The 18,401-nt window shown below is 35.8% G+C and overlaps 1 protein-coding gene across 1 annotated transcript in view; it reads left to right on the top strand.

The window, feature by feature from the left end:
• TRPC4 (transient receptor potential cation channel subfamily C member 4) overlaps positions 1 to 18,401 on the top strand; it is a gene marked incomplete at its 3' end in the record, with an annotated part of 152,230 nt that overhangs the window by 25,115 nt on the left and 108,714 nt on the right. Inside the window, exon 2 of the mRNA XM_081214764.1 lies at positions 15,061 to 15,465. Within this exon, the coding sequence (XP_081070890.1) occupies positions 15,088 to 15,465 (378 nt within the window). The 5' untranslated portion in view covers positions 15,061 to 15,087. The remainder of the gene's footprint in view (positions 1 to 15,060; positions 15,466 to 18,401) is intronic.

Raw genomic sequence — 18,401 nt, 5'->3', positions numbered from 1 at the left:
GAACACAGTCCCAGTCCAAAATCAGGAGAAGACCCATGTCTCAGCTCAACAGTCAGGCAGAGAGCGAATTCAGTCTTCCTCTGCCTGTTTGTTCTATTCAGGCTCTCAGTGGACTGGGTACTGCCCACCCCCAAAAATATAGCATTGGTTAGGTATTGATGCTAAAGTTTACCTCCATTTAAGATGGTCTTTCACTATGTTCATTCATTATATAACATTTAAAGAGGAGATCTAAAATAATTATTGACTAAAATATATTTCTAGTATAATATATCTTCAGTAAAATGTATATAGAAACTGTCATAGAATTTGCATAATAATGATTATTTTACTTCCAAACACTAACAATGTTGGTTTCAGTGGCAGAAGGCTAGAATTACAATGTGTCAAACATCTGGTTTAAGAAAAATAAATATTTATACATATTCTAATTTCTGATACTCTATAGACAAAATATTTGATTAATAGATTTTTATTTAGCTTTTGGTCTAGATGTTCCATCAGTGTATACAGAGCGCCTGTGAGGTTTTTAATATCATGGCATTTGGGGGTTGTAATTTTGAATGGTGAACTGACAACTAAAATATTAACTCCCAGCTTCAATTTCATGGTAATTTTAATAAACCAGCAATGTTTACAAAACTAATGAACTGTTTTACCTGAGGTGGTGTGGAAGCATATCTATTAGAATTAGAGTAGATCTTGGTAGTTTAATTCCTCAATTTCCTTAAGGCAGCTGGGTCCCCTGGAAACAGAGAAAATTAGCAGAGATCTAAGAGCTGTTTTAATGGAGCCAGAGTCAGAATGGAGAATTCTATGAAATAAGCCATAGCTCTTTCTCATTTCTGAAATCAATGCTTTAAATTAGTTTAGGCCAAGTCTTAGAATAACAGGAGAACATTGACTTAAAGAAAATTTGCTTCATTTAGTTAAAGTTTAAATGAAGACTTGATGGAAAATAAACTATACCACTTATATAAGTAATCCTATCATATCTGTTAAATTTCCAAAGACATAGAGCTAATTGAATTTGGAAGAAAATGCTAACATGCCTGCTGATAAAAGCTGTTTTAAGTGTGGTCTTAAATCTTTCAATGCCAATATACTAAGAAGATAAACTTCTGGGATGAGTACTTAAAGATCATAATATAGCTTTATATCATTAAAAAATGATCACAATGTCATAGGGCAAATGACAGTACAGAATAACAAAATTCTCTGGAAGAATTTTGAAAAATCTATCATACATTTGTACAATAACCAAATAACCTGTAAAAAAACCTGCTTTGCCAAATAAATGTAATCTTTTAAGTTGCTATGGTAATTACTATACTTGTTGGAGGTATTTAAGAAATGCTGAATTCCTTGTGCATAATGAACTTTTATGAAGAGTATTCTAAGCAGTTGAGTTTTAAAAAAACTAATTTGTTTTTGATTTGCATAATTGATGTTTGAGTTCAGCATAGAAATAAACTCAGTAAATTGAAAGGACATGAAAATATTGAGTGAAAGATTTAAAAGTTCAAGATAAAAGGAAGAGATTGCCTTTTATGATATTTATGCCTACTACTTCTCTGTTAATTGTATAGTGCTTTTAGGTTGTTATTCAGTCTGAATTACTGTCCAGAAACAGCAAAGAAAGTGAGAGTCGCCTTGCAGCACAGCTCTACTGAGCTTTAACATTCTGAGTTTAATATTGGGAATGAAACCCACACTTAATTATTTACTAATTGCTACATCTCACATGAGCAAAGGACTAAATTATGTTCTCTTTTTCTAGCTGCATTCATGGTGAATTGAACCAGATAATTTGAGATGCTATGACCGGAGAATGGGAAGGGGGAGATGAGGTGACTATGACTTGCCAGGGTCCTTTTTAGCAGGCATCTATGAGCCTGGAAGTATTCTCCAAACAGGAGAAAAGCCAAAAGAGGAGTGACAAATAGGCCTCCGTTATCTTGAGTATAGATTAATATGGCTGCCAAGACTCAGTTTGCAAAGAAGCCTAAGATCTGAGGGACCAATGTTTAGGGGAGGTCCAACAGCGCTGGTAAGGACTCAAAAGGACTTTCTGAGAGCCAGTGATGAAGGATCTGAGGTTCAGAATTAGACCAACTACATAGGTAAGGCATCACTGGAAAATTAGGGAACATGATAAAAACCCAGTCACTGGGAAACTGAATGGCCATTTCATTAACAGAGAGAAACGCAAAATGTGTAATATGGGATGAAGAAAATTGGACATAGAGTAGGGAACACATTTCTCAAGCCCTTGTGACCTTGTCAAGTTAGGTATCTCACTATCCATCTCAAGGGTCACTGATCAATTGTGCTTAATCCAGGCAGGTTTCCTGAGGATTGAGTTCATAAATGTAAAATTAGGACAGTGCCTGGCATGGATTAAGTGTTCTGTAAGTGTTGTTGTTTTGGTTGTAACAGTGTTTTTGTTGTTACAAGGGACTGAGTTTTAAAGTAGACTCGGTCTTTGGAGATCTAAGCAGTAAGGCAAGAACAAAATTCCTAGGGACATGGCGGGACCAGCCTTGTTAAGCAACAGCCCTAATCTAATAGAACTCTCACTCCCACCTGCCTAGACCAAAAATTGGTTGGGAATGTGGAATAAAATTTATCCTGAAGGTGTTTACCATGTCTGACTCTGACTACTTACTGAAACCATCAGCATTTTGCTTGCTCGCCATTTTTCAGCATCTTCTGGATACAACACTAAGTGGCTGCATGTCCTTGCAGAAGTTTAAATTTTTTTCTGAGACACAGAAATGTATCTTTCCTGTGACTTTGTATAGTTCTTTCAAATCCCCAAATTTATACAATTACTAAAAAGTTCAGTATTTCATAGGGAATAATAAAGGTCACTAAGTAATTTAGAACAAAACTGGGGTAAACAAAATTCTAAAAGGCATAATAGGAGAGCCATTGTGTAAAAGTCTGGATACTTATGAACAATAACAATTATTCTAGGAAGAGAAACTAGCATAGAATGCGGGAGCTCTTTCTCATCCCCATTCCTGTAAAAAATTGCTTCCTCCTCTTGGAATTCCTTGCTTCCAATAGTCACTGGGGAGACACCTACTCATAGTTAAATACTTACTTATATAGAGCTCCATTAACAAGCATTTCTTTCCCCACAGGTACAACTAACTGCTTTCTCTTTGGAATCCCCAAGAAACAGTTTATAAATCTGCACTGGAGAACTTGCCTCATGGTGTTTATTATTGATTATCAACAAAACTCCTCTACTAGAGAGTGTCTTCCCTGAGGTCAGGGATTTCTTGCTGTTGTTTTAACAGCTACACTGAGATATAATTATGTGTCATAAAATTCACCCAATGGGGGCTTCCCTGGTGGCGCAGTGGTTACGAGTCCGCCTGCCAATGCAGGGGACACGGGTTCGTGCCCTGGTCCGGGAAGATCCCACATGCCACGGAGCAGCTGGGCCCGTGAGCCATGGCCGCTGAGCCTGTGCGTCCGGAGCCTGTGCTCCACAACGGGAGAGGCCACAACAGTGAGAGGCCCGCATACCACAAAAAAAAAAAAAAAAATCACCCAATGGGATTGTGTTTTATTTGACTTTTTATCTTCAGCCCTCAAAATAGTCCTGGTGTGATATAGAATTAGCCTCAATAAATCTTTTTTTGAATAATGGAACCCACATATGAAGGAGTAAGGATTTCCAGTGGACACCAAGCAGATGTGAAACTGATGTACCCCAGTCAACTAGTTTGTCTTCAGGATCAAGTTGGTAGATCAGGTCACCCTCTGCCACCCGCACTCACTCTGTATACTTTCCTTTAAAGGTTGTGCCTTCAGGGACTTCCCTGGTGGTCCCGTGGTTAAGACTTTGCCTTCCAGTGCGGGGGGGCAGGGTGTGTGTGTGGGGGTTCGATCCCTGGTCGGGAGCTAAGATCCCACATGCCTCGTGGCCAAAAAACCAAAACAGAAAACAGAAGCAATATTGTAACAAATTCAACAAAGACTTTAAAAATGGTCCACATCAAAAAAAAAAATCTTAAAAAAAAAAAAAGAATGCACCTTCAGATAGAGGAGGGGACACTACTTCACCAAAAGAGACCCCTTGCCTGAAATTGCAGTGGACTAATATAAATAAATCAGCTTCAGTATTTACAACTTGGGACCTTAATAATAGGCTTACCACGCTATCTTCAGTAACAGAAAATGGGGAAACAAAACAAAACAACCTATCTTTTCCTTTTTGTATCAGGACAGTTTGTTTTAGGAATACAGAGAACAGTGGATTGGGAAACATTCATGGATTAAACCTCTAAACATAAAAAAATTTTAGGAACTATATATCAGTGGTTGCAGGGGAGTCTAGTTTTGTCCCCCCAAATGCTAAGAGCTCTCTTGGTAATGCTAAATAAAGCAAATTATACAATCAATACTGTTTTCTACTTTTATATTTCCTCCAAATGCCTCAGATAAAGGCTATATGAGAAATGAATGTCATATAATAACTACCATTTAGAAGAAAAAAACTAATGTAGACTGTCGTATTTACAGGTATAACAAATAAAGATACATGTGTGAATTTTAAAAATTATACCCCTAATAAAAACATTCTGTCTAATCCTAGCATGACGATAAACCTGTATATCTTCACTATCCAAAAACAATATATTTTAGTTTTAATAATAAAATAGTACTTTTTAGAAATAAAAATAACCAAATTAACTTCATAATAAATATTTAGAATGAAGACTACAATGGAAAATTCTAAAAACTGTGTTATCTTCAAAAAGCAAATTTCTCTTTGTAGTTATAAAATAAGTAGATTTGAAATGACTTCATACAGTTGTGTTTATCTAAACAACTAATAAGTTTGAAAACAGTTTCCTTGGAAAACTCATTTGTATATAATGAGGAGATACCCAGTCTATAAGCAAGAGCAAAAAGTCATGTAACAAAGCAGAATACAAATAACCTTGTATTTATAAAAATTAAGTCAAAAATTATAGAGCTTTACGAAAACATGAAGATGATTCATTATAACTTTAATAGAGGAATAGAAAGAATGACAAAGTTAGTAATGTGTCTAAAGTCACATGGCTTATTGGCAGAGACAATGACAAAAGCAGAGACAAATAGGATCAGAGTCTAATCACTACAGTCATTAAAGATTATCCACTTTAAGTCATCTGTCTAGTTCTTGAATTCTCTCTCCAGTATATTTTCCCTCTTGAGTGGTCTCTTGCATGCTTGAATACTGTCAGCAACAGGGAGTTTACTAACCTCTGAGAAACACATTTAATCTTTGACAACAAATATTACCATTAATAGATCACTCTTTACTTGAGAAGAAAGCTTTTTCATTATAATCTCTACCTATTACTCTTTATTCTAGTATTTGCAGTCATGAAAAACAAGTCAAATACCTTTTAAACATGAGAGTTCTGCTAATTATCAAGGACAGTTGATTGTTTCTTTTATAAAGTAAACTTTTACTTTGTGATTAAGAGGTTTTTTTGTTTTGTTTTGTTTTTGTTTTTAGTAACATATACTGTGTTCTCCTTATCAAAACTTAGAAAATTTAGGCAAGAACAGAAATCACCAATTACCCATAGGTAACCTTTCTTAATTATAAGCGTAGTTACCTCCTTCTTACAGTTTTATCATTGTTGTAGACATTAATTTTACTGTGTTCAAAATTTTATCCATGATTAGCACATATAATATGATTATTCTGCATAATATTAACTTTTAATACATATTATTTTAATAGTGGTGCACTTTTTAATTAAATAGATACTTAGCTCTTAATTGACTAGCTTACAATTATTGGTTTTTAAGTCTCTCCTGTTTTTTCTGACAATATGTTAAGAGTTATTTTTCCTATGTAAGAGTTATTTTTCCTTTTGTGTATACATCATTGCCTGCTTTATGAAATACACCTCCAGGGTTGATTCCTAGGAGAGAGATTCCTGGGGTAAAGGGCTTGAACCTTTCAAAAGGGTGATACACATATTTCTAATTCCTTTTCACTTTAAACTATCACCAACAATTAACAAGAGAAGTATTTTCACTGCATCTTTTCTGGTACCGGTTATTCTTTTGTATGTAATATGATCAATTTGACATGCAATGTCTTTTATCGTACTAGTAGACTTCGCAGTTTTAGAGGTCAGTAAAGTAGAATGCATTTTCAAATGATATTTTCCAGTTATATTTCCTTTTCTCCCAGGAGGCTGTTCTTTTTATTCTTTGAATCTTAGTGATTTTTCTTTTCTATTTAATAACCTCTTCTCAGCCATATTTATTTTGAATAATTTTCCTAGTTGTTTTGCCTCTTAATTTTGTACATTGTTTTCATACTAAGATTTTTTGCATTCTGTATATACATAGCATGATTCTTCCTCATGGTCTGACATCTTCCCGTCACTTTGCTTCAATATTTAACTTTTAAATATACTTTGAATCACTCTTATGGTGTTACTAAATAATTATTTCCAAAACTTCTAACCAACTGTCTCAACATTGTTTATTGTTATTCCATTTCCTACTCTGATTTTTCATGCTTCTTGGTTGATATGCTACTATGAAATATGTGTTCCATTACTTCTCCATCTCTCTCTCTCTCTCTCTCTCTCTCTCTCTCTCTCTCTCTCTCTCTCACACACACACACACACACACACCACCACCACCACCACCACCACCACCATGACCAACAGCAATAACATCTAACATGGTATCCTTACCTCTGCAATAATCTAATGGGTATTTTTTTGGGGGGGTCATATATTTATCAAATATTCTATATGTGCATACAAATTTAACCATTTTTATATTACTTTTGCTATCACTACAAGATTTGTTCCTTTTTGTTTTGCTCAAAAGACTCACCATTACCATAGTTACTATTCATACATACACACACGTGCCCACACACAGTGTCAGAAACTAAAGATCAGCTATGGACTGTAGGATCTGGTTGTTCTGGGTGACTTTTGAATAAATTTTGCTGTTGAATATTTCATTTTTGAAACTAGGTTATTTTGTCTTTCTTTTGTCTCATCTTGTAAACTGCTTATTTGCAACATGTATTGCTTTTCCCCCACATTTCTTCCTAATATTGCTTCCTTTATGACAACTTATGCTTTCACTTTCCACAAGTAGTGACATCTTTGACACAATGAAAGAAGTAAAAGTGTTTCTGATGTAGTAATAGCAATATGTGTACACACATTCTTGTTACAAAATGATATATGTATTCCTTAAAATCTTCACATTCTATGAAGCTATGAAAAAATAGGGATATGGGAAAGGATTAGAATGAGAGTACTTGAAATATATTCAATCAGAACACTAACAAAATATTAATAAACTCAATAAAATATGAGCAGACATTTAAATCTCCACAAACATACCACCATCAGAGTCTGGGTTTTGCATTCTTAATCCTAAGGGTTAATGTTTCCTCCTTCATGATATAAACCCTTGATGGCACTCACTTGGTTTATTGGCAGATGGTCTTAGTTTTCACTCTTATGCATTTCCAAATCAATCAGCAGCCTAAATGACCATTAAAAACAGAAATTGGAAGGACTTTCCTGGTGGTCCAGTGGTTAAGACTGCATAGTTTCACTGCAGGGGGCCTGTGTTCCAGCCCTGGTCGGGGAACTAAGATCCCACATGCTGTGCAGTGCAGCCAAAAAAAAAAAACCCAAAACAAAAAACAAACAAAGAAAACCAGAAACTGGATTATGTACATCCCCAGCTCAAAGCCCTTCGAGAGTTGCTTATTATGTTTTGAATACATTCCCAGATCCTCGCACTGCATTTCCTGGCTACAGAAGCCATTTCTTCCACTCTCTCCCTTGCTCACAATACTCCAGACACGCTGTCCCTGTTTTACATCCTAGAATGCATCCTGCCCCTCCCACCTCACTGTCTTCTCACTTTCAGATCTTTTTAACATAATGGTCTTCTCTGCACTTTTTAATTTCACTTAGCTGGCTTTTTGTCATCTTTCATGTCATAGAGAGGTAACCCCTGAGCCCCCTACCTAAGGTAGATCTCCATCTCCTCCTCCTCCTGCCATCTTTCTCCACCCCCTCTCATCACTTGTTTCCATTGTAGCCTTGTTTCCATTGTAGCCCTTAAAAACGGTAATTTTGCTTTTGGTTCCTTTGTTTTTTAATTTTTTGTGGGTCCCGTCCAATGGATCCTAATCTCCATGAGTGCAAGGATCCCGGCTTCAGGGTATTGCCAATGTTTAATATACACATTTGACATACAGATGTTCAGTAGATACTTTATTCATTCAGTAAATATTTATTGTGTAGTTTTTACATACTAGACCCTTTTCTAAGCCTCGTACATAGATCAGTGAGCAAAACAGACAAAAACTCAACTATTTAAACCATAGAGATCTTTCTCTTTATATCTATACTTTCCATATATTGTAGTATCATCCTATGATCAAATATGGTCTTCATGTGAGCAATCTTCTGAGGCTGTATGCATGAGACTAATTTTATTCCTCCCTGCATTTAAAAATTTTTAATAAATATGAAATTCTAGCTTCAAAATTCTGTTTGGGGGGGGTTTATCCTTTTCAGTCCAAACCTCATTACATTCTAACCTCCAAATTTGCTGTTAAGAGGTCTGATGTTAATCTGATTCTTTATTCTTTTTATGTATCAGACTCCCAAAATATTATCGTACAGTTTTCCAGTAAAGCAAGGATAAGTTCTTTATAACTCCCAGCAGTAGGGAGAATGTCATATTGATATAGCTGTGTAGTGCCACCAAAGGGGCCAGCTGGGGAGAATATTTGTAGGGTTTTCTGCCCTGGGTACAAGGAGTTTAAGGTGGATATTTCAAGGTAGGAGAATGATTGAGATTGGGCAATGTTTGTGACATACTAATTTAGGATTTGTAGATTTGGCCAAGTGAAGGTTCTGGAGAGAGTCTTGATAAGTAAAGTGTTTGAGAAGGAAGCTGTTTGCCCAGGTGAGCAGGATGTTATCTCAGATAAACTTACATGCAGGAATTTCTTGATGAGAATAGTGAAATCCTGAGTTGTTTATTGGCTTACAGTCTTATCTTCCCTGGGCAAAGTTTTTCTAGAACAAAAACTAATGTTGTCACAGCTATTCCTTATGATGTATGTGGTAGGGGATATTCTCATAGGGGATATTTTTTTCTCCTCCTTTATAAATTTTTTTAATCTATGAAGGAGTTATTCTTTTTTTTTTTTTTTTTGTTTGCGGTACGCGGACCTCTCACTGCTGTGGCCTCTCCCGTTGCGGAGCACAGGCTCTGGACACGCAGGCTCAGCAGCCATGGCTCATGGGCCTAGCTGCTCCACGGCATGTGGGATCTTCCCGGACCGGGGCACGAACCTGTGTCCCCTGCATTGGCAGGTGGACTCTCAACCACAGCGCCACCAGGGAAGCCCAGGAGTTATTCTTATATATCTTATGTGGTACTATGGATTCTTTCCATGGGAGGTCTTATATCTTTCATAATTATGAAAATTCTTGGTCATTAATACTAAAAATATGTCCTGTGCTCCATTATTTTAGTTTTTCTTCATTCAATTGCTATTTTATAGATTTTGGCTCTTATACATCCATCCTCTTTTTCTCTTCACTTTTACTTTTTCCTAACTGGGAGAATTTCACGATCTGAACTACTGATTCATTCCATGGTCATTCTACCAGTATCTCCAATTACTTATTCTTGATGATCTCTTATTCCTCAGATTTTCTCATGTTCCCTTTATAATTTTGTAGATATTTATACACGTACTTTAGTCTCCTGTTAACAGGTATATTAACTCTGTTTCTCCCATTATAAGATATTCAATTTTTAGCCTTGGCTGTCTTGTACTTTTTTCCTCTGTGCTTACATTTCCCTGGAAGTATCAGCCAACTGACCAAAATCTTATGCCTTTCTGATGATTTAGGCAGTAGTGACAGGAAGTGTATTCCAGAGCTGAGAGCTGTAGATGTGTTGATTTACACATTACAGTTATAATTATTTGTATGGGCGAAAAAAGCTTGGGGGTAAGATAGTTAGAGAAGAAAAATAGGTAAAAAATGAAAGCATTTTCCCCCAGGGTATTCAGTATCTTTGTGACTGTTGACTGGATGTCCAGTTATGCATTATTGCCTTCAACGGGCCTACAAACGCTAAACCATTTTTCGGCACGTGATTGAAGCAGTTTTACCCTATTAATTTTATTCCTTTACCCAAAATGACAGAGGAATAACTCTGAAAGTATAGTTATTAATTCATTGATTCATCAACAAATTTAGGGCACTAACTACCTGCTTAGCATTGGGGATGCAATATTGTATAAGTCACAATCTTTTATACAGTAAAAAAAATGTTCTAAAGCTAAGAGGTCCACAGCGTTTATGAAGATGCATAAAAAAAGGCCATTAACTCTGCCTTAAGAGGAAGAGAAGAAAAGTCCTCAGAGGATATGGTACTTCACAGAAGGTTTTAAAACTTGGTAAGAGTTGCCAGAGACTCAGGGGAGGAACAGTTTTCCTCTTGTAAAGAACAGTGTGAGAAAATGCTTAAAACTGTAGTGGCCAAGTGGTTTGGGATTCTTGTCAGTGTAAAATAAGGTTTTCCAGGGACTGTCTTGGTAGATATGTCAAAGAAGGCATTTAGAAGCCAGGTCATGGAGGTCCCATATTCCATAATAGGTTAGTGTTTTTCCTGTGAATGGTTCTCAGTCATTTAAGGATTAAAAGTGAGAGAGTGATTGAATCAGCTTTACATTTTAGAAATATTAGGCATGTGGCATTGTGGAGACTAAACAGTGAGGATGCAAGGATAACATCGGTGAGATTATTAGATGGATATTGGTGTAGCCATGTGAAAGATGATGAGGAAAAAGGCCTGGAGTTAGGAATGATAGCTAAAGTGAGAGCATTATGCTTTTAGGTGGAGTATGCATTATATCAAAGGTTATTGAGATAATATACTATACCAATAGCAAGAAAAAAATCTGAATTGGATTGAGTGTGAATAAGTTATCTGAGAAACTGTTATTTTATATCAGATTTCAGAAAAAAATACAAATACAACTTAGATATGTGCCATAGTATTCTAACAAAAAATGAGAGTCTTTATTTCTCACCGTGTCATAAAATCACACGTGTATGAAATGTATCTTTTGGTAGTTAGGGAATAAAAAGCAAAACGAAAAAACAATGTTGTTTGGGGAAATTTTATTTTACTTTTAGTAATGTATACTCAAGAGTGGAGATTTCTATTTTCTTTCCTTTGTGTTCTTCGGAATTCAAGTTCACTGTTCTTTGCACCACACAGCTAAATTTATCCTTTAGGGAATATGCCTTCAGACCCTATAAAATCTGGAACTTTTGTTTTCCTGTATATCTTCATGTTGTTTAGATGATTGTGGTTTTCATATCTACGGACAATTTTTTTTTAATTTCTCTTGGGATTGATGTCAAGGTGAAGCTCTCCCACAGTTTTGTTTCTTAAGTCCCAAACATATTTAGGGAAAATAAATGTTGGGTTAATTATGAATTCATGTCACAGTATTTGAGTTTTTCTTCATCACATCCCATAGCTCTTCCAAGTCTTTGAAACATAACTTGATGAAGCAGCCATTTTACTTCTGGCTTATGTGTCATAAAGGGGGCATTGAAATCAAAGGATCTGTTCAACTCTGTAATTTATGGGGAAAAATATATTTTTCCTCCAGAAAGTTTATTCTGAAAGTGCAGGGTCAGAAACAGGGTTTTATTTCCACATTTGAGGTCAAGATATTTGCTTCAGTGAGAATCCTGTTTTTTTACAGACTTTCTATCCAGTAGCAATTCCGTTGTTGCTAATAAGAGTGTCAGCTCAGGAGCCGTTGGCCTTATCAGCAGCTTCTCCTTGCAATTACATTCGTGTATCACAGTTTTCAATTGTTAAACTTGATTTTTGTCCTTCTGTTAGTATCACTCCATCAGGTAATCCAGAAGGACAAGTGGATGTACTGAAAAATTATATACTCTTCCTGACTTTCTTAAGTTTTTAGTCATCAATCAGAGTTGCTCCACCTTCCTTCTTTCTCTTCCCCCCCTCTCGCTTTCTCTGTTTTACTATTCCACTGTAAATATTTAAACTTTATTTACTTTATGTATTTACATTTTAAGTATATTTCAAATCCACATAGCCTTCCAAGCATGAATTCTTGTGTCGTTTGTTTTTTTTTAAATCAAATTCAAGATGTTAAAAGAGGACAGCAGACAACAGGTCTTTCTCAGCACTAACTCTTTGATTCTCCTCACCCATTCCTTCATCGTTGTTGTTTCTCCTCACTTTATAGATGGAGAGACAGGTTATCTAATGGAAAGTCTCATGCCCAATTCACATCTGAAACACAACGTTGAGTAGAATATATCTTTCTCTCAGTGTCATATTACTCTTTTTGAAACTTATGTAGTTTACATTTATGGTAGCTATCTGGATTAACTGAAATAGATTTTAGTAAGTCTCACTTTTCATTATCTGTCCCCTCCTCTCGCACAAATTCTCCAGTATCTGCTATGTTGTCCTCCTATCCCTTCATTGTCACCAACATCTTGTACTCTGAAAATGAGAAGTCAAATGCTGTGTACTGTCTAATATTTTATATGATACCATCATCAATAAAACAAAGTAAATGAAATAAAATGAAATACAGTTTTTCCATCCTCTAAGCTGATTCCTAATCCTGACTGAGCCATAATTTACATGAATTTCTGATTCTGTGTATGTATATGTATGTTCATACTTTCATTGTAACCTGTATTTTGGGTAGGCTACAATGAAACACTAGTCTTAAGCAAAAATATTGTTGGTGGAAAACCTTGGATTCAACTCTAGAAAATGAAAATCAATGTATTTTTCCAAGAGCCATGGGTAAGGATAAAGTGAGGTAATAGAGAATGTATACTGCTGAAATAGAATATAAATGGTGGTTATTATCATTATGAAGATTTCGACTATAGTCTGGATAAAATTGCCATGTGAAAACCACAACTTTGATCCCACACACTTTCATGGATGCTGACATGGATAGAAAAGTAGTGCTGGGGAAGTGGGGGACAGTTGCCTTCCTAAGGCAAACATTTTAATGTTACCACTGATGCATATATGGGGCATTTGGGATCAGAAAATGAAAAAGAGATATGTAACATAATAATGATGTTGATTATTGAAGTTTTGGTTATACTGGAGGACTATTAAATTGTCTTTGTTGTCTGATAATATCATTTTGTTCCCATTATTCTAGTCAGTTAATGCATTGTCTAAATACTGAAATTATAATCAAGCTTCAAGTAAGAAATTTGCATGTCTAAAATTAATATATTTGAACACCAGTATTAATTTTTATGTTCCTCTAAAAAGGTAATATTGTTATTTAAAGAACTCATAACACACTTTGTCTGCAATTATAAAAATAAATTTATATCATGCTGTATAGTTGGTCATTATATGTTTAAAACACCAAGACTAACGAAATGTGAAATATTTGAGAAAAATATTCTGGATTATAGGATTACCACTTTTTGCTTAGTCTATGAAGAGGCCTTAATAAAGTGCTGAATCAAATATGCCAGAAAGGAAGAAATTATGGAATTGCAGTTTTGTGTATTAGATCCTGAACCTAGATATTTGAGAAATCATGATGCATAATCTGGACATCAAAAAATTAAACTTAACTATTTGATAACTGAAATTACTGTTAAATTGAGGTAGCATGCAAACAATGAATACTTTCCCCAATTGAAAATATTACATTAAATATAATCACATTTGTTAATGCAATGCATGTTCAAGCTATAGTTAAAGCATTATTCAAATCTGGTTAAGTTACTTATAAAATGATTAGGTCTAAAAAGATCAATTAAGATGCATATGCATGTTCAGGTACTTAGAATGCCCCATTCATTTTAATTTGATGTAGTGAATGTATGTAAATAAACATGTGGGTTGAATATAAATGACATAGAATAATAAAATAGTTCAGACCATAAGTATGAAATCAGGACCTAACATCAGTAAAGAAATTATATTCAAAACAGAATACATTTTTCAGTAACTTTGTACCTCTAAGATGATTACCAAATCAGTATAACTTCTAGCGACATCGGACTTTTTTATTCATCTATTTTAAGACGATAATCTCTTATTTATTTGAAATAATTTCATCATCTTCAACTGTATATTTACTGTAACTTCAAAATAATATTACATTTTACAATAAATGTATTCCTGCCTTGTGGTTTATTGTTTCATGATATGGAGGTAAGAGAATTAAGAAAATAGCATTTTCATAATAAACCATATATTTAATCCTTTTCTAAATGCTTCCATTGGAAATTAAATTGCCTAGACTCATCTTGATAATTAATACCACTGGTACACATTCTTTCTTCCTCAATGAATTTACTTACAAGAGGAAAAAAAATAAAATTATGCTCATCGGGCTCAGTATGATATTTTATTGACATTAATATCAGTAACTCACAGTAACTATAATGTCAGTTCTTACAAACATTAAAACTAGAAATGAAAGTGAAAAACATTTTGCCCAGATACTGATATTCCGTTATCTCAACAGCATCTCCATGATGAGCAAAACTGACAGTGACTGACATTCTTGAAAATCCCTGGTCCAGTTTGGGGACCCCAGAGATACAGCCTTTGACTTTAAAGGTTCTCCGTTAAAAACAATATATATTTATGATAAATTTTGTAAATAATTTTAAAACTTACAGGTGCAACCTCTGACAGACGTCACTTTTAAAGTAACTTTTATAAGTAACTTGCCAAATACTGGCCTCTCTTTCTCCTTAAATAAGAACTTTGAAACCCGTGTTTCTAGATAACTGAATAATTATTGCCTATTTCCATTGTTTAAAGGGAACGTAACTTCTCACTTAATAATTACGGTTCCATCGTTGTTATTGGCCCCATTGTGAGTTGTTAAATGCGATGCATAATCATTCAAAAGTGTGCTAATACTAATCCTTGTGTGTGTTGGTTTTTGTTTGCACTTTCAGAGACCAAGAAATAGCATGGCATGAAACATGGCTCAGTTCTATTACAAAAGAAATGTTAATGCCCCCTACAGAGACCGCATCCCTCTCAGGATAGTCCGAGCAGAATCAGAGCTCTCACCATCCGAGAAAGCCTACTTGAACGCTGTGGAAAAGGGAGATTATGCAAGTGTCAAGAAATCCCTAGAGGAAGCTGAAATTTATTTTAAAATCAATATTAATTGCGTCGATCCACTTGGAAGGACTGCTCTCCTCATTGCAATCGAAAATGAGAACTTGGAGCTCATAGAACTACTCTTAAGCTGTAACGTCTATGTTGGAGATGCTCTATTACACGCCATCAGGAAAGAAGTTGTCGGAGCTGTAGAGCTGTTACTGAACCACAAGAAGCCCAGTGGAGAAAAACAGGTATGTGCAAAAATACTGCCTTTAGTTTATTTTACTTGCAGAAGGTTTCTATGGATGGTCTTATCCTCCCCAAATTTTAAGAAATGTTAGCCTTGAAATCAGAACGATTATGACACAAAACCACTGCTAAGTACACATTTTACACTCTCCAAAAGTCACCGCCACCTGCACCTCCTACCCTGGCTAATCAGACTTTAGTGAAAACCAACGCAAAACAAAGTAGCCTATGGTGGCTTCCCATACATTGGAAACATTTCTATCTAATGGTCAATAATGTTTTCAGGGGGCTACTGTGTACGTGTGGGTGTTTCTCCTCTCGTGCGTCACTTTCTGACGTTCTACAGTGACAGGCTGAATTCTTTTGCTAGTTTCCTTTTTAACCTGCTTGCCTGTTCTGGAATTCTGCATGTTATTGCAGAAGTGAGTTGTACATATAATTCTGATATTGTTCTTTAGCAAACTCCAATAGATTCTTTTAAATTGAGACTTAAATTGTTTATAAGCAGGAAAAAAAAAGATTACTAATAAATAACTGAACTCTGACTGTACGCTTAACTATGTCAAATTTACTAATGGCAAAATGTAGCTGTATCTTAACATCACGGGTAGAAAATAAACCAAAATGGCACACAATTATAAATACAATGTGGTTTTATTCCTATTTTTTATTCCTATCTCCCTATTTTTTTTACCACTAAGGAAGTGGAGAAATCGTTGACAGAAACGAATAAGGAATCTATTTTTTCCTTATTTTCTATTTTTCCCACTTGTCTGTCTAGATCTTTCCCTTTTTTACTGCCCTGTATCTGAATCGTCTCTCTGATCCTTTATCCTTTCACACTGAACTCTTCACTTCCCTGCATCAAGTCTCACTGACTAATTGCAAAGACATTGCATGTACTTCAGTGGCTCAAATCTGTCCTTTAAAGTAAAATCTTATAAAAATGTGTGTTATTACAGCTCTAGCAATTTCTGTTCTATTTGATAAGGCACAAACAATTTCTGCAAATGATGGACTCTTAGAGACGTTACATTCCTTTAAAGCAAGCTCTGCTGTAGCTACTATTATCTTTGCTTTACTGGAGGACTTTGATCAGAATCCCCACCATGATTAGGAGAACTTCATGGCTGGGTGTCTCCTGAAAAAGTCTCCCCAGAAGTTTGTGTTCTATGGCCCATTCTTATGTCTCACCACCATACACCCCTTTCCCTTACCTGAGCCCAAACTTTGATAAAAACAACACTCCGCAATGACAATAGTTCTTTGCTTGTTGCTTTACTAGTTTTTTGTTCTCATATCCAGTTGTTTGGGATACCTTCCCATCATATTGGTAAAATTTTCCTGATAGAAGGATTTGCTTCTTTCATGTATCCTTTCAAACTTGTACTAACCTTGACAGAGGTGGATAGGTAATGGTAATACCTGAAGGAATATGTCATGTTATATCGCAGTTTTCCACCACTAGAGGAACACAGGACACATAGACAGGAATGAGTAAGAGTGTGTTTTTATCTGTGTAAGTTCAGGCTCTACTTTCCCAGGCACCTCGTGATTTTGAAACTCCTTCCACAATCATACCCCTAAAGTATTTACATTTCCTAATAACAATGATCTTATATCGTACACCCTGTTGCTTCATATCTATAAGGGCAACCATAAGACAGATGTTGGGACTGTGGGCCTAGATCATTTGAGGTTGCAACAAGTCAATAGAACAAAATTGCGATTGTGTTTTCCCTGTTTATTACTGTATAACCTTCTTAATTCTATTGTCTAGAGAACAATGACCAAACATTTCCATGTCTCTTTAGTCAATGACATTTGTGCTGGCCAAAGTAATTTGGTGTCTGGAGAAAATATCTGCTATTATGAGATTGTTTGTTGGAAGATGTTCAACTTCTGAGCTAAACTCTAGTCTGACAAGTGGGTCCTGGCTTCTTAGCGGCACTTGATCTGAACCCTGATTATTTATAACAGGCAGTAAAGGTTTGCAATCTGCCTGGAGTCTGAAATATCCGAGGCCATGTGTTTCTGGAAGATTTCTCTTGTATCAGTTGTAAGCCAAGAATTTTCCTTTTCTATTTGCACATTCTAGAATTCCTCTTCAGCGAAGGCACTGAGAATCAACAAAACATTGCATCTTTTGGTTTGAACTTTCTAATTTGGAAAGAGCAACTCCAGTCTACCAGTGTCTGGTATCTTGTACAATAAAAGTGAGGTTGTTACATCATGAAATGTATACAGTATAGCACATAAAAGAAGTCCTCAGGGCTTGTTGCGGGGAGGAAAGGCAAACAAACCCCATGAGACCTTGGCTGTTTATCTGTGATCTACATAGATAATGCATCTCCTAAGTATGGCCAACCTTGTTTGGAATAACAGTTTCCATAAGCCAGTGTCTGGTAGGTAACAAATAAATTCTTGACAGGAATTTTTTCTCTCATAAATTGTAATTCCTTAGATGATTCTTGTGATCATTGAAAGCCATTTTGTGTTTACTATTTTTGCCTAATTTCCAGTCTCATGGGCTTCCCCCAAAGACCCTGGAACACACTACCATTAATTTTGTTGAGGTCACTGAAGCTGAGTGTTAAAACCTGGGAACACTAATATCCAAGAGGACAAGATAAACATAACTTGTCTTAAGATGAGTCAAGGAAGAGGATCTAATATAAAAACACATACAGGGCTTCCCTGGTGGCGCAGTGGTTGAGAGTCCGCCTGCCGATGCAGGGGACACGGGTTCGTGCCCCTATCCCGGAAGATCCCACATGCCGCGGAGCGGCTGGGCCCGCGAGCCATGGCCGCGGAGCCTGTGTGTCCGGAGCCTGTGCTCCGCAGCGGGAGAGGCCACAGCAGTGAGAGGCCCGCGTACAGCAAAAAAAAAAAAAAAAAAAAAAAAAACACATACAAATCTGATCATTAGAACACTTAC

The sequence above is a fragment of the Mesoplodon bidens genome (genome assembly GCF_964165515.1).
Source record: "Mesoplodon bidens genome assembly, chromosome: 17".
In the NCBI taxonomy this organism is placed as follows: Eukaryota; Metazoa; Chordata; class Mammalia; order Artiodactyla; family Ziphiidae; genus Mesoplodon; species Mesoplodon bidens.
Note: the sequence above shows the minus strand (reverse complement) of the source record. Positions and strands in the feature narration are given on the sequence as shown.